Source organism: Hemicordylus capensis, chromosome 3 (assembly GCF_027244095.1).
Source record: "Hemicordylus capensis ecotype Gifberg chromosome 3, rHemCap1.1.pri, whole genome shotgun sequence".
In the NCBI taxonomy this organism is placed as follows: Eukaryota; Metazoa; Chordata; class Lepidosauria; order Squamata; family Cordylidae; genus Hemicordylus; species Hemicordylus capensis.
The window spans coordinates 4,898,030-4,915,152 of record NC_069659.1 but is presented as its reverse complement, the minus strand read 5'-3'; the positions used below and the strand labels follow the sequence as shown (position 1 = coordinate 4,915,152).

At 46.6% G+C, this 17,123-nt stretch overlaps 1 protein-coding gene across 1 annotated transcript in view; it reads left to right on the top strand.

Moving 5' to 3' along the window:
* The window catches only part of CHRDL2 (chordin like 2), a 47,236-nt gene that overhangs the window by 17,048 nt on the left and 13,065 nt on the right, over positions 1 to 17,123 (top strand). The window contains exons 4-8 of the mRNA XM_053309944.1: positions 2,660 to 2,805; positions 7,743 to 7,836; positions 10,105 to 10,157; positions 12,543 to 12,708; positions 14,812 to 15,006. Coding sequence (XP_053165919.1) covers positions 2,660 to 2,805; positions 7,743 to 7,836; positions 10,105 to 10,157; positions 12,543 to 12,708; positions 14,812 to 15,006 — 654 coding nt within the window. The remainder of the gene's footprint in view (positions 1 to 2,659; positions 2,806 to 7,742; positions 7,837 to 10,104; positions 10,158 to 12,542; positions 12,709 to 14,811; positions 15,007 to 17,123) is intronic.

Genomic DNA, 17,123 nt, shown 5'->3' with positions numbered 1-17,123 from the left:
TTTCTATTTTTCCTACTCAAGGGGTTCCCATCCTGGGGTCCCCAGGTGTTGGACTACAGCTTCCATCACAATAGCACTAGCACTATAGCAATAGCACTTACATTTATATACCGCTCTATAGCTGGAGCTCTCTAAGCGGTTTACAATGATTTAGCATATTGCCCCCAACATTCTGGGTACTCATTTTACCGACCTCGGAAGGATGGAAGGCTGAGTCAACCTTGAGCCCCTGGTCAGGATCGAACTTGTAACCTTCTGGTTACAGGGCGGCAGTTTTACCACTGCGCCACCAGGGGCTCACAACTCAACAACTCAACTCAAGCCACAATGACCTTTGGCCATTGTGACAGGGGATGCTGGGAGTTGTAGGCCAACGATATCTGGGGACCCAAGGATGGGAACGGCTGTTCTACCCAAGGGACATAAATAGATAAACTAGTAGCATCTCCTTCCTCCGCTCATGGTATATTTAGTTACTGTCAGGGGCTAAGCCAGATGAATCAGCATGCTTTTCATGTTGCAACACAATCGGGGTGTGAATGTATCACACCATGAGCTGAAGGTCTAACTAGTTTCCATTCCAGCACCTGATTCCTTAGGGGAAGGACTAGCTTCCAAGGCTGAGCTTCTGTTTTGCATGCAGAAAGCCCCCAGCTTAATCCCTGGGGTCTTCAGGTAAGACTGGGAAATGCCTATCCGAAACTCTGGAGAGCTGCAGACATTTGCAGACAGCTAGAGTGAGCAGTACTGAGCTAGATGGACCAATGGTCTGACTAGGAAAAGGCAGCATCCTATGTAACACTGAGCCCTTTCTCACAATCAGTGAGAAAGGGCTTCAATCTGCAGGGGAGGAAGCCTTAAAATGCTTACCTCCCTGGCAGACAATTGAGGGCTCCTTCCTGGATGGGTGGATGGCCCACCCACACAGTTCTCGGCTGCTGCTGGCAATGGGGAGGGTCGGGGGCTGGGATGCCCTGCCCCAGCCCCCAGAACTCCTATAACACGGTGCATTATAGGGATCCTCCCAGCACTGGCCGGGAGGGTACCTGCATGTAGGTGTTGTGCAGAGCACTGACACACAAGCACTAAGCCCAGCACTAAGCATGGGCCATCGCACCCTTAACCCGGGCTAAGCAGCAGGCTCCCTACGTGGTTTTGCCGCCACACTGCCGCCGTTCACATGCACTGGCAAAACCTTCGCCTGGTCTTGCCTGCCTGTGTGAGCAGTCCCTCTGTGTCCTTGCAGCCTTCCTGGCGATTGCAAACAGAAGTACACAGAATGGTCACCACATGAAATTGACAACAGGGGCAATAATGTAGCATTTATACATTTGCTCTAACTGTCCATTTGGGGGGGGGGGCGTTACCTATGCCTGATTGAAGCTCTTTCCCTATTTTGCCTTCTGGGGGGCAGAGGCTTGGATGGTAATGTGCTTTAGGGCCGAGCCAGGCACTATGGCGGCAGTCACATTTCCAGTTCACCCATCACGTACACCTATAAACATGCCTAGGACGGTGTTGCATGCTATCCCCGTCTGCTGGTGGATGTGTGACTTTCAGCAACAAAGAAGAGATGTGAGGGGTGCTGAACAGGAACAAAGTGAGATTAAAAGTAAAGTGTGCCATCAAGTCAATTTCGACTCATGGTGACCACAGAGCCCTGTGGTTTTCTTTGGTAGAATACAGGAGGGGTTTACTGTTGCCTCCTCCCACATAGTATGAGATGATGCCTTACAGCATCTTCCTATATCGCTGCTGCCCGATATAGTAGCAGTGGGGATTCGAACCGGCAACCTTCTGCTTATTAGTCAAGCATTTCCCCTTGAAATGCACCACTTTACCATGAGGTTAACCATCATCATATGGCCATGTGAAAGGCATTTCACACAGCCATATGACGATGGATTGAGGGGTTAGAGCACTCTTTCCTTAGTAGCAACAGATGATCAGAACCTCCATTTGGGTCAACAAACTGAGGAAACACATAAGCCAGGAGAGGCTTCCATTGCTGACACTGGGAGCTGCAAGCCTACTGAAGGCCTTCCAGGCCATCCCAGCATGCTTTGCACTGCCAGTAGATTGGAAAATCAGTCGCTGACCTTTGTCCACGGATCCCTGTTGAAGCCGCTGCACTATAGGATCATAAAGTGTGCTTTGCAGCATGGTATGTTCACAGATGGCAGCCTCTGTAGCCACAGCTGTCTATTGTTTCAGGCCGGCTGCTGATAGAAATGGTAAGTGGATCCAAATAACCAGAAAAGTAAGGTAGAAGAGCTCTCCTCTCCTCCTACCTTGGTTAAAAATCTCCCCCTGGGTTGGGGGGATTTTTGTGAGTTCACACAACCAAGCAAACCAGGGTACAAGTCCCCCTACCCTGATATTGATGGTTGTGTGAACAGGCCTATAATCTCTCAACTCCCGCATATTTATCTAATTCCCTGTTAAAGCCATCTAAGCTACTTACCATCATCACCATATCTTGTGGTCACGAATTCCCTTAATTAATTATGCAACCTGGTTATGGGACCTTGAAAGCAGAACATAGAAAGCATGCGGCTGGCCCACCAGAGAGCTCTGGACCCTCCTGGGCAAACTGCTGTGGAAAAGGGAGTCTAGATCCAGGTCATTCTCTATGCTTTCTCCTCCTCTTCCTTGGCAGAACTTCATGTTCCAGCTGGATCCCAGACTGCTGTCAATTTCTCCTGCCAGTACAACGGGACAATGTACCAAGACGGCGACATTTTCACCAACAACGAACTTTTCCCTTCCAGGCAGCCAAACCAATGCACCCAGTGCAGCTGCTCGGTAAGAGACTCAGGGCATAACCCACTAGAAAGTTCTCCTGCACTATTTCCATTCAAATCAGCAGGAGTTGCTCCTGAGCGCTGCAGACCATCTGGAATGTTGCAGAGGTGTGATTTCTAGATCTAAACCAAAGAGAAATCCTAGAGCAAATCAGCAGGAGTTGCTCCAGAGCACTGCAGACCATCTGGAATGTTGCAGAGGTGTGATTTCTAGATCTAAACCAAAGAGAAATAGCTACAGCTATTTTAGCTAATAAAAATAGCCAATAGCTATTTTTGTTTCCCAATCGAAATGACTGTGTTTTGGACAGAATGCTTTGTTCTTTGGGAAAGCATTGCAATTAAAATTGACTTCTCTGACTCTCTCCACTCCAGCTGAGGCACTGAGTGATTAGCAGAAGATAAGATATGCAAAAAGCTTTTGAGCTTGAATGGTTTAGTTACATATGTGTTGTATTCAGTGTGATTGAAATGCAAACTGACCTTGCAAAGGGATTTGGAAGACAGCATTTTGAGACAGAAATACCCAAATATCTTTGGGAGCTCAATACAATTCCAAAGCTCTTGCTAAAAGCCATGGTATAAATTGTGTGGAGAAGCTTTTTGAGAAGCTGGTTAGGAAAGTTCTGAAATTACACAGGTTTTTCTTTCCAAAGGTTTAGAAAGAATCTCTTGACTTGTTCAGGGGTCTTTTGAAGAGCTATTTTGTTTTTCTTCTGATTTTTATGAGTTATAGTGGCATCTAAGTTTTGTTGCCCAAGCTGAGCAGTCTAATGTAATTTAGGCCACAATGTAATTTGGTGGGCTACAGCTCACTCCACTTCAGTTAAATGAACATTTGAAGCTCTTCCATAGTATCAAGGCAGTTCATTGATCTATCTTGCTATCTCAAGTGACCTATGGTCACTGTTCAATGGGGAGGGAGTGTTTCTATTGAAAGATTGCTTGAATCCACAAATGGGTTGTGCTGCTGTGCTAGTGCCACAGAGACAGGGACTGTGCTAGTGCCACAGTGCCACAGGGACAGGCTAACACCCGCTGCAAAATTCTCAAATAACTGTGCCAAAAAATTAAGTGTCGTTGTTCATCATTCTCTTCACTCTTTCAACTTGTTCATGGGGGGCGTCAGAGGCAAAACAGTGGATTGGGTGGCAGTGCCCCAAGGGTGGTGCACTCAGATTCCAAATAGGGCAAAGGGCTGATTTCTTTGGAATTTTTGAGGTTTACGCGTCTTTAAGATTTCCCCCCCATAGGGAATAATGGAGGTTTCAGCAGCCCCATAACTCCACCTGGGGGGCACTGGGATGGCCTGAAGCGAATGGTGGTGTAGTGCACAGAGGGTGCCAACCACCCCCCTTGATTGCTAACCCATTGGGGTACTGGGCTTTGTTGTTTCTGAGGTGTTGAGTTTAGATTCTCTGGTAGCAAATGAGATTTTTAATGAAAAACCATGAATCCACTCTCATATGCTTCTAGAGAATCTACTCTCAGAACATTTCTAGAACAACAAAACCCTGTACTTCATGGGTTGGCAACCCATATGTGTGGTTGGCACCCTATGTATACTACACCACCACTTGCTCTGGGCCACCCCAGTGCCCCTCAAGTGGAGTTATGGGACTGCAGAAACCTCCATTATACCATATGAGGAAAATCTGAAAGATGCGTAACTTCATTAATTCTTTAAAAATCAGCCCTTTGCCAAATTCCTCTGAAAAAATTGTGGTAGCTTCCTTGTACCAACTGGGCACTACCACCAACCACACTCCACTCTGAGCCACCACCACCCCCTGCCCACGCGAAGCTATACTTTTCCTGCAACCTCCATCATACCTTATGGGGAAAAACTGAAAGACGCGCAAACTTCAAAAATTCACCAAAAATCAGCAATTTGCCCAATTCCTTTGAAATGTTTGTGGTAGCTTCCACTCATTAAGCACTATAACCCCCACCCACTCTTTTGACCATGTGACCAATTTTTAAATCTGAATTAATTCAGATTCAGATTCAGATTAATTTGGATACAAAACAAAACTGGGATGATTCGGAAGGCTTAATTTAGGACAAAATACAAAATGGGGTTGATTCGGATTTGGTACAAATTGAAACAGAAAAAAATACAAAATGCGCAACCCTAGTGGCTCATTTCCCAGCCTTGCTTTGTTTTGTAATACAAACATAAAACCTGCATTGATCAGAGTGCTCATCTGCATTACAAATGCTTCTCCTCTGCTTTCTGATCTGGATGAACACTGGCATCGCACATGCTTTACATGTAGAAAAGTCCTAGGTTCAAATCCTAAGTAATTTATTTAATTGGTCTTGTCTTTGTAAGCTCTTTGGAAATTATTTTTATAAAGGAGGGGTTTAAACCTTCCAAATAAAAACATCCTGGAAAATGTATTAGAGTTGGCAAGACTGTTGACCTAGGTGGGGGAGGTTCTCCTGCGACAGACAGGAGTTCAGCCTTCTGGTCATTCAGATGTGCAGCCGAGGATAACTCCTAGAGCCTCTGTTGCTGATGTCATCAGCTGGGGTCTCTGCTGCTGGGCACTGCCTGCCACATGCATGGCAGAGTTGCACAGAAAGCTGCCTTATGCTGAGTCAGACCATTGGTCCATCAAAGTGGACCATTGGTCCATCAAAGTGGCAGCAGCTTTCTGGAGTTTCAGACAGAGGTCTTTCTCAGTCCTACCTGGAGATGCCAGAGAGCTGTGTGCAAACACAATACTAGAAGCCCAGTTAGAATGTATACCAAAAAGGAGGAAAGGTATTGCCAAGTCTAGATGGATGCCAGCATGGCTAACAAGTAAAGTCAAGAAAGCTATAAAGGGGAAGAAGAATTCCTTCTGAAATTAGAAGGCCTGCCCAAATGAAGAGAACAGAAAGGAACACAAGCTCTGACAAAAGAAATGCAAGGAGACAATAAGGAAGGTGAAAAGAGAATTTGAGGAACATTTAGCTAAAAGCATCAAGAGGAATAACAAAAAATTATTTAATCACATCAGAAGCAGGAAACCTGCCAGGTTGGTGGTTGGTCTGTTAGATGATGAAGGAGTGAAAGGGATTATTTAGAAGTATATGGACACTGCAGAGAAGCTAATGAAGCTTTTTGCATCTATCTTCCCAGCAGAGGATACCAAGCATATACCTGTTCCTGAACCAGGCTTTTTGGGGACGGAGACTAAAGAACTGAGTGAAATAGAGGTGACAAGAGATGACATTCAAAATTAACATATGGAAAAATTAAAAATTAACAAATCACCAGGGCCAGAGAGTATCCACCCGAGAGCCCTTCATGAGTTTCAAATGTGAAATCGCCTACCTCTTTACAAAAATATGTAACTCAACCCTACAATCAGGCTCTGAACCAGAGGATAAATGTAACGCAATTTTTCAAAAAAGGATCTGGGGGGATCCAAGATATTACAGGCCAGTTAGCTTAATGTCTGTGCTGAGCAAATTGATGGAAAACATTCTCAAAGATAAAAGCACATAGAAGAACAGGCCCTGCTGGGAGTGAACCAGCATGGCTTCTGCAAAGCTAAAGCTTGCCTCACCAACCATTTGGAGTTCTTTGAGAGTGTCAACAGGCATCTGGATCAAGGTGATCTGGTTGACATCGTATACTTGGACTTCCAAAAAGCTTTTGACAAAGTTCCTCATCAAAGACTCTTGAGAAAACTTAGCAGTCATAGGATAAGAGGACAGGTTCGTGTGTGGATCGGTAACTGGTTGAAGGACAGGTGTAGGAATAAATGGAGAGTTTTCACAATGGAGGGAAGAAAGAAGTGGGTTCCCTTAGGGATCTGTACTGGGACCAGAGCCAGTGTGGTGTAAAACCTAAGCATGTAGTACACCGCTCTGGGCTCCTTGGAGGAAGAGCGGGATATAAAATGAAATAAACAAACAAACAAATAAATAAATGATCTAGAAGTTGGCATAAGCAGTGAGGTGGCCAAATTTGCAGATGACACCAAACTATTTAGGGAAGTGAAATCCAAAACAGATTGTGAGGTGCTCCAAAAGGATATCTCCAAATTGGGGGAGTGGGCAACAAAATGGCAAATGTGCTTCAATGTAAGCCAGTGTAAAGTGATACATATTGGGGCAAAACACTCCAACTTCACATCTACGCTGATGGGGTCTGAGCTGTCAGTGACTGACCAGAAGAGAAGTCTTGGGATCGTGGTACATAGCTTGTTGAAAGTGTCAACCTCTTTGCTCAATTACCTACCAGGGGTTATTGAGCCATCACCATGGGATGTGGTGATGGCCATTAGGCTGGATGGCTTTAAAAGCGGCTTAGACCAATTCATGGAGACAGGTCTATCAGTGGCTACTAGTCTGGTGGTTGTGGGCCACCTCCAGCCTCAGAGGCAAGATGCCTCTTAATACCAGTTGAAGGGGAGCACAGCAGGAGAGAGGGCATGCACATACCTCATGCCTGTGGGCTCCCCAGAGGCATCTGCTGGGCCACTGTGTGAAACAGGATGCTGGACTAGATGGGCTTCCTTGGGCCTGATCCAGCAGAGCTGTGCTTATGTTCTCATGTTAAGAATGACAAGGCCAAACATGTTGTTCATGTAATGTGCAGCTTGGTGCTAATGGTCATTCTCTCTCCCCCGTCAGCCTGGGAACTGAAGTTCTGAGGGGAACACTAGGGTACCTCCTAGTGGAAAATCCTTAACATTTCCACCAAACTACAATTCCCAGGATTCTTTGCAGAGGGGGTGATCCGGAACAGTAAAATGGTGCAACCCACATACTTTTTAGTTTAGGTCCATGCTGTGACATTTCTGAGGGGCACCCGTGTGCTGGACCTATTTTCTGAATCTCCCCTTTGGAGCAGGTGGAGTGCCTTTAGCAAGAGAATCTCTCTGCTAGTTGGGAGGTTGTCACCTCTGATGATGTGCCGGGACTTCTTGTGTTTCACAGGAAGGACAGATTTACTGCGGATTGGTGACCTGCCCGGAGCTGTTGTGTGCCCCCCAGCAAACAAGACCAGACTCTTGCTGCCAAGTCTGCAGAGGTAAACAGGGGCCCATTCCTCCCCACACATGCACACACACCCCATGCACCTTGCAATGGATTGGAAATATGGAGAAATCCCCTGCCGTTTATCTAGAGGACCCATTTCCAGAAGATCTCATCTAAAACTTCCTTTTGCTATCCTTGGTTGTGTTTCCAGTACCAGCTCAAGCTATTTGCAGCTGGTCCAGAATGAAGCAGCCAGGTTGGTCTGTGGGTCATCTCGGAGAGACCATATTGCTAAGAAAGCCACACTGGCTGCCAATAAGTTTCCGGGCAAAATACAAGGTGCTGGTTATAACCTATAAAGCTCTCTGCCCCTGGGTATGTAAGAGAACGCCGTCTTCACTATGAGCCTCACTGCCCATTGGGATCATCTGGAGAGGTTCGTCTGTAGTTGCCACCAGCTCATCTGGAGGCTATGAAGGGACGGGCCTTCTCTGTTGCCACCCCGAGACTCTGGAATGCGCTCCGTGCTGAAATAAAAGCCTCCCCATCTCTGACAACTTTTTAAAAGCCTTTAAAGAAACATCTATTCGCCCAAGCTTCTTGACCAGACTTGTGGTTTTAAATTGTTTGATTGATGAATGAATGATATTTTCCTTGGGGAAAATAAATGTTTCTCCCCCTTGCAGTTTGATGGGCACCCAGTGGTGTCTTCCTCAAGGGGACAGCAGGTTTTGGGACAGGGAAGGAATGATCTTCTCTCCCTTAAGGGTGTTCGATGCCTTTCCCCCCTGGTCTGTATAGAATAAAGAAACAGGACACAGTCATTTCCTGTGAGCACCTGGAGTTGGATTTCTCAACCAGTGGTATTCCAGATGCTGCTACACTACAACTCCCAGCATCCCCAGCTACAATTTATTGTGGCTGAGGATGATGGGAGTTGTAGTTCAGCAACATCTGGAGTACCGCAGGTTGGGAACCCTGCCCTGGAGTGAATGCCATATTTGCCTGGCATGGGAAATTCCCATCCTCATCTCTGTCATGTCCAGTGTAGTGGCTATGATAGGTATGGAATAAATAAGACTTTATAAATCTTTCTAATAAATAAATATAGATTTTATTTGCCTTAATCTTAAGTACATAGCAAAACAATAATAAAATGCAGTAAAATCCAATGAAAACAAATTACACAACACAACATACAAGCAGAATAATGCCACACAAACCTGAATAAAAATTAAGAAACTGAAACTGAAACTTCAGATTTCCCCCCAACAAGCCACAGCATTTTGCTTCATAAGGTTCTCTCTAACCATGATCACTATAGAAAATGAGCAGTCTGAAGTTACCATATTTAACCGAGGTCCCCTCCACACTCAGTTTTCCCCCTGTTAAATATTACGGGGGGGGGAGGTCATCTTAAATTGGGAGTCCTCTCTGATTGGGGTAAATACAGGTATAACTTGTTTTAATCTCTCTTTTAAGGCATCATCTTAAATTCAGAGTCGCCTTCTGTTCGGGTAAATATGGTATGCATTTGCCTTGTCCGAACAGCAAATAGATCACTGCTTTACTGGCCGTCATCCTTATCTACTTCTTTAAGAGATAATTGCAGATGTAATTCCCTCTTTCATATACAGTGGGCACTGGATAATGATACATGCTAGGTCTTCTATAGACTTTAGACTATGGGGGCAAGATACAGCAGCTAAGAATGACTGAGCAGCAAATCATCAGGACTTCCCTGGTTTGAATCTCACCAGGGCCAGCCTACCAATGAGGCCTGGTATGCTAGCCACCTCAGGCGGCAGATTGGTGGAAACAGCACCCGGTGCCATCTCTACTATCCACCTCTGCTGTCCACCCTGTGCCTGCCTCTGCTATCCACCACACTGCGTTCCCCTGCCCCTACCTGACCGGGCAGTGGTGTGTGGAGTCTGTACTTCCTGCTGCTCCATTCCCCACCTCCTGCCTTTTGAAAAACAGGAAGAGCAGGAGACGAGGGAGCTCAGCAGGAGCTGTAACTGTGGCTTCTGCCTTCGCCACCATCAAGTCAGGAGAGATCATAGTGAGTAGGAAAATCGAGTGGTTCTGTATGCTCTGCATGCCATGGAGACGGTGAGGGAGGCGGCAGCTTACCAAGACACCCCGGCCAACAGCAGTCTTACTTTTGCCATGAACTCACTTGGTAGGCATGCCACAACAGGGGGATAAAAGCTCACTTTCTTTATAGGAATGTAAAGATTGCAACAAGATGAAGTGCTCTGAACACCCCAAAGCACTATACAAATGTTAAGTATTATTCTTTTTTTTCTTTTTGCAGATAGTTCCTATGAAACATTGACAGAAGAGCCCCTGCAGTTAAACAGAGGTGTTGTAAGTGACCACCACCACTACTAGTAGTACTTTTTAAAAACCAGATTTCTTTTCTTTCTTTTTTAAAAAAGTCTGACATTCACAAACATGTCTGAGTTTCGAACTTCAGTATCAATCACACAAGCACATAATCTCAAGTGTTATGTTCAGAGGTCACAGGCACTTAAAACTGATCTTAGTGACAGGACAAAAGGAGAAAAAAAATAAGTTTATTTGAGACCCTGAGCCTAAATTTGTTGTCCAGGAGCCAAGAAATGGATATGTGGGGAGCATAAGGTGCTGAGCAGAAACCTCTGTGTACAGCTGAAGTCTTGCTGTCTGTCACTGGAGCAGTTTCCACTGCTAAAGAGACAAGCCACCATTCACTAAAAATGCAGCTTGTCTCCTGGCAGCATGGGAAGAAGAGATTGGAACATAGATACATACAACCTGCTGGAAACATCTGGAGATCTGATTTCACAATACAGTGCAGAAACATAACCCCTTCCCACTTCTTTCCTTTCCCTTCCCTTCTTCATTATTCACTAAATAAGAAAAGGAAGGAATAGGGAGCAGGAATAGAGAGCAGGAACAGGGAACAGAGAGGAGAGCTGGTCTTATGGTAGCAAGCATGACTTGTCCCCTTAGCTAAGCAGGGTCTGCCCTGGTTGCATTTGAATGGGAGACTTGATGTGTGAGCACTGGAAGCACCATCCCTTAGGGCAGGGGTTCTCAACGTTGGGTCCCCAGATGTTTTTGGACTTCAACTCCCATAATCCCCAGCCCCAGCGGCCTTTGGTTGGGGATTATGGGAGTTGAAGTCCAATAACATCTGGGGACCCAATGTTGAGAATCCCTGATTTAGGGGATGGAGAATCTCTGGGAAGAGCATCTAGGTCCCAAGTTCCCTCCCTGGCATCACCAAGATAGGACTGAGAGAGACTCTTGCCTGCAACCTTGGAGAAGTCACTGCCAGTCTGAGTAGACAGTACTGAGCTAGATGGACCAATAGTCTGACTCAGTATATGGCAGCTTCCTATGTTCCTAACAGAAAGAGTGGGAATAAAACACCAGGGTCACCATCCAATGGATTGTAAACCATGCCTAACCCACTGAAATTAATGGGCTTAGGCATGCTTATTTCTGTGTTGGACTTATTATATGCCTAATAGCCACTGAGAGATCTCTACTTTGCAATAAGTGTGTCTAACTCCTTATTAAAGTCATCTAAGCTAGTCTTGTGGCAGTCAGAATAGACAATATTGGGCTTGATCAGGAGTGGCCGACCTGAGGCTCTCCAGCTGCTGTTGGACTACAACTCCCATAATCTCCCACCACAATGATCACTGTAGTAGGGGATTATGGGAGTTGTAGTCCAGCAACAGCTGGGGAGCCTCAGGTTGGCCACCCCCGAATGAGATGAACCAATGGCCTAACTCGGTAGAAGCTTCAAGTGTTCATATTAGGGGTGACCTTGCCTCAGTTACCCACACATTGACATTCAGATGAACAAAAAAGGGGGGCAGGGAATGTCCTCTTGGTCCAGCTTTCTTCAGCACTTCATTCAGTTGTAATGCTATCAGCATGTCACACATAATTATATTACTACATGCCATTGGCTGCAGAACATATGACACTTGTTGACTCACATGATTTGATTGGCTGAAGCTTGGTGATGTCATGTGACATCCCGGCACATCATTCCATTTGCAGTGTGGCATCTGATTGGCTGTGTCGGCCCACATGCTCTTGTGTAGTGGCGCCATTGCCAAACACTGTAGGGGTAGCCGTTCCTGGCGGTGGAGAATGCACACAGTACAACGTGGCAATTGCAACTCTTTAAGTTCTCGGCCGGAGGGCTGATCTGACGATCCCAGCATGCAAGAGTGGTACCATGAGGGAGTATGGGTGCCCGGGCTGGGGGAACAGCAGCTGGCAGGAGTAGCAGGTGCCTGGCACCGGTGTCTGAGCGAGGTCAGCAGGTCAGCACGTGGGGCTATGAACACTTCCTGTTCATTCAACCAAGGGGTTCCCAGTCTTGAGTCCCCAGCCCTTGTTGGGCTACAGCTCCCCTCAGCTCCCATCACCCCCAGCCACAATGCCCAAAGGACATTCTGGCAAGGGGTGACGGGAGCTGGAGTCCAGCAACAACATCTGGGGGCTCAAGGATGAGATCTGCCGATTTAACTGAAGGGTATCATTCTAAACCAGGCCTGCTCAACTTAGCCCCCACCACCGCCACCCAGCAGCTTTGGGACTGCAAATCCCATAATCCCTAGACCCAGTAGCCAACAGCCAGGGATTATGGGAGTTGTAGGCCAACATCTGCAGGAGGGCTGAAGCCGAGCAGGCCTGAGAAGTGAACTTTTGGACTGACGGCGTCTCTCCTCGGTATTGGCTCTCCAGAGGCACTCCCAGTCCCAGTGTGCAGCGGGAATCAGCAGCAGAGGATCGCTGGCGGTGGCTGACGCGCCGACTGGTGCTTCGCTGGAGTTCCTCCCTAAAAGCATCAAGCAGACTGGGAGAGGCGGCACAACAGTCAAAATCATCCTGAAAGAGAAGCAGAAAAAAGGTACCCTGTGGCTTCGGACAGGCAGGGCTCCGTCTCTCCTGGGAGGGGCGCGTAAACCTTCCTTGTACTGACAGGCTCACCGTGCGGATATAGAATTCAAGCTGGGATTTCATGTTGTACGGCCAAGTTGCATTTCCAAACCCTGGGCACCATTTCTCCATTGCAAAGGGGTGTGGGAAGGGGGTGGTGTGTGGGGGAGATCTGTGTGTTCCTGGTTTTCGGCCGTATGTCAGCTAAAACCAAGGACAGAGGCTGGGATAGGGTTGCCAACATTTCATGGCCAGAATGAGGGACACAAGTTTTATTGGCGGGGGGGGGGGGCTGGCGGGGGGGCTGGGAGGTGTTTGCAGTGGTAACCAAGAGCCTGAGTATCATTGACATCTATGTAACTGAATTATATGCTATTAGATAAATGAGGGTCAAATGCTGTCCCTATATGGACCGACATTTCATCCCTGAAATGAGGGACATCCTGCATAATGAGGGACAGTTGGCAACCCTAGTCTGGGAGCTTGATTGTGAGCTAAGCCCCAGCTGGTAGAACCAGCAGGCCCTACCCGGGTTCCATCCCCAATTTCAGGAGGTAGGAAGAAGAATGGCCCTACCCAGCTGGGGCTGACCTCACGATCAAGCTCCCTGCCTCTGACCTTAGGAAACACAGGAAACTGCCATATACTGAGTCAGACCATTGGTCCATCTAGCTCAGTATTGTCTTCACAGACTGGCAGCGGCTTCTCCAAGGTTGCAGGCAGGAATCTCTCTCAGCCCTATCTTGGAGATGCTGCCAGGGAGGGAACTTATTTTTACCTGACATACAATCAGAAACTGGGAGTGCACAGAGCTTCCACATTAGGGTAGAAGGCTTCTCCTACCCTAAGGTCAATTATTTAAACTGCCCTGCTACGTTGTATGAATGCACAGATGTGTGTATACTTGTACATGTTTTGGTGTCAATGATTGTACCTGTGTTCAGTGAACCTGGGGCCAGGAACCTCAAATATGTAGTACAGATAAGAAGTATACTTCTTTCTGTACCTGTTTTCCTCATAATGTGTGAATAACTGTATATTTTGCGTACAGATCTGTACCTGCGCCCACTGTGCACACTTGTTGAACATAATGGCTGAATAGGCTATATTCCTCTTCTGATTTAGGTTAGAAACAAGCCAAGATTGGTTGTGATGTCTGAACCAAACAAACTTGGTTTATTCTAATCAACTTCCCTAACACAAACCAAGATATGAAATCCACTTCAAATCTCGGGTTCATATCTTGGTTTATTTTAGGGATGTTGGTTAGAATAAACCAAGATCGATTGGATAGGACATAAAAGCCAACCTCGGTTTATTTCTAACTGAAATCTGATGTAGAATTCTTCTGAGGTTTGCATGGGTAAGGGAGGGGACATTGTGGCAAACCAAACTTTAAACAAGGTTCCAGATGCCATTGAAATTGGCCCAGTGTGTTGCTGCAGCCTCAGCATCCAGCCTGGGATTCACTATCCTGAGATTTTTGAACAAAATGTCAATCCATTTTTCTTAATTAGCAAATTGTGTTTCTAGAAGGCTGCTGTGGCTACTCTTATGGCTGCTCTTGTGAATCATCACTGTACCTCCCTCCCACATTTAAGCTTTACCCAGAATTGCCACACACGGTACCTCTTACATTCCATAGTCATTTGATTCCACGGTTTACAGTTGTTTCCCCCTCTTTCCCATTCTCTGTCCTCTTCTATATATACACCTGCCAACTGCAGATCACACCCCACGCATCTGATGAAATGGGCTCCAGTCCATGAAACCTTATGCTAAAATAAGTGTGTTAGGCTTTAAAGTGTCACAAGACTGTGTAGCTCAAGGAAGAACTGTATGCTTCTGGGTTGAAAAGTTCAAAGGCATTCCTGTCTGAAGTTATCCTTTAATCTTAAGGACTAGCAACTTGACCTTTTTTAAAAACTGAAAGCTGCTTTCTTCCCTACCCTCCAAGTCCCACTGACTGTAACTGAGTCTGTGCTCATGAACTTGCCAAACCTGTCTTGGACTCTCTGAACCCTCGTCCTTGATTGCTGCCATTTCAGCCTGGCCTTCCTTTCTCTCCCTCCAGCGTGCGTGTACAATGGGAAGACCTACTCCCACGGAGACGTGTGGCACCCCACGCTCCGCTACTTTGTGCCCCTGCCTTGCATCCTGTGCACCTGCAGGGATGGGAGCCAGGACTGCCAGAAGATTACCTGTCCCAAAGAGTACCCTTGTGCGGAGCCTGAAAATGTAGAAGGGAAATGCTGTAAAATATGCCCAGGTAATTTATTTTTTGATCTTTATGTTATGAAACTCAGCACGGCAGAAACAGTGATCTGTCAAGAAGAACAGAAGCTATGCCTGGCTGCTTCGGCACAGGATGGAACATGTTCTCACATGGGAAGGGATGCGGCTCTTGATAACCTGTGGATTCTAGATGCAGAAAGTGTCTTTCGCTGCACTGTAAGTATGGGAGGACCATAGATCGGTGGTAGACCCTGTGCTTTCCATGTGGAGGATCCCATTTTCAATCCCTGGCATCTCCAGCAAAGGATCAGGTAGCAAGTGATGGGGAAGATCTCTACCCAAGAGCCAGTCAGGACAGGAAATACTGAGCTATCATGGGTAATAGCTGCTGATGGGACTTGTCTCCAGTGTCCCCTCTAACAGGGATTCCCAGATGTTGTTGACTACAACTCCCATAATCCCCAGCCAAAGGCCACTGCAATTAGGGATGCTGGGCGTTGTAATGAACAACATCTGGGAATCTTTGTTAGAGGGAACACTGCTTGTCTCTGTGAACTAAAGGAGAGGAGAGCTGGTCTTGTGGTAGCAAGCATGACTTGTCCCCATAGCTAAGCAGGGTCTGCCCTGGTTGCATGTGAAAGGGAAACTGGAAGTGTGAGCACTGTAAGATATTCTCTTCAGAGGATGGGGCCTCTCTGGGAAGAGCAGAAGGTTCCAAGTTCCCTCCCTGGCAGCATCTCCGAGATAGGGCTGAGAGAGATTCCTGCCTGCAACCTTGGAGAAGCCGCTGGCATCTGTGAAGACAATACTGAGCTAGATAGACCAATGGTCTGACTCAGTATATGGCAGCTTCCTATGTTCCTATGAATTTGTCTAATCCCTTTTTAGCAATCTAAGCTAGTGACCTCACCACATCTTCTGGCAGTAAACTCCGTAAATTGTTTATTTTTCAAATTTGTAGACTGCCCCACACTTCAGTCTCTGGGTGGTTTACAACAACATCAAACAGATTTAAAAACGAAGACCTTAAAACAATTTAAAACCACAGTCTAGCTTGGACTTTAAAAGCTTGGGTGGGGGGAAAAACAAGTCTTTGGAGACTTTTTTTAAAGTTGTCAGAGATGGGGAGGTTCTTTTTTCAGCAGGGAGCACCTTCTGGTGCCTAGGGGCAGCAACAGAGACAACAAGCTGGTGGCAACTGCAGGTGAACCTCTCCAGATGATCTCAGTGGGTAGTGAAACTCATGGTGAAGTTGACGTTCTCTTAAATACCCAGGGCCGAAACTATTTAGGGCTTGGGTTATAACCAACCACCTTGTATTTTGCCCGGAAATGTATCGGCAGCCAGTGTTGTTCTTTCAACACAGGAGTAATGTCGTCTCTCCAAGATGACCCAGAGAGACCAACCTGGCTGTCACATTCTGTACCAACTGCAGTTTCCAGACTAATTATGCCAAGGGTCCTTACCCTTGGGTTGCCAGATGTTGTTGGGCTACAGTTCCTGAAAGCTATTGTGGCTGAGGATGATGGGATTTGTAGTTCAACGACATCTGGGGGCCAAAATTGAGTACTCCTGGATTATGCCCTGTTTAAAGAAGAACCTTTCTTGGGTCTCTCCTGAATCTCCTGCCAACCAAATTCATTGGATGACCCCAAGTTCTAGTGCCGTGTGAGAGGGGGGAAACTTCTCTCTATCTACTTTCTCCACCTTGGACATCACTTTATAAAGTGATCCCCTAAAGTGATTCCCTCTCCTATGACCCTCTGTTAGCTATTAATTTTGCTAACCAAAAAGCTCTGTGCATTTTAACAAGTCTGATTACCGATAGATGATAACCTGTAAAGCTCTAAATAGCTTAGGCCTATGGTATTTAAGAGAGTACCCCCTTCTTCAGGACGCCCACCACTTATTAAGATTTTCTGCAGAAGTCCACCTGTGGCTGCCCCCCGCCCCACTCATCTGGTGATGACTCAGGACAGGGCCTTTTCTATAGCTACCCCGAGGCTTTGGAACAGGCTCCCTGTGGTTGTAAGAGCTTCCCCGTCTCAAAAATAAAGTAAACGGTGCTGTTGATTGGTGTCAACTCTTGGCACCCACAGAGCCCTGTGGTTGTCTTTGGCAGAATACAGGAGGGGTTGACCATGGCCATCT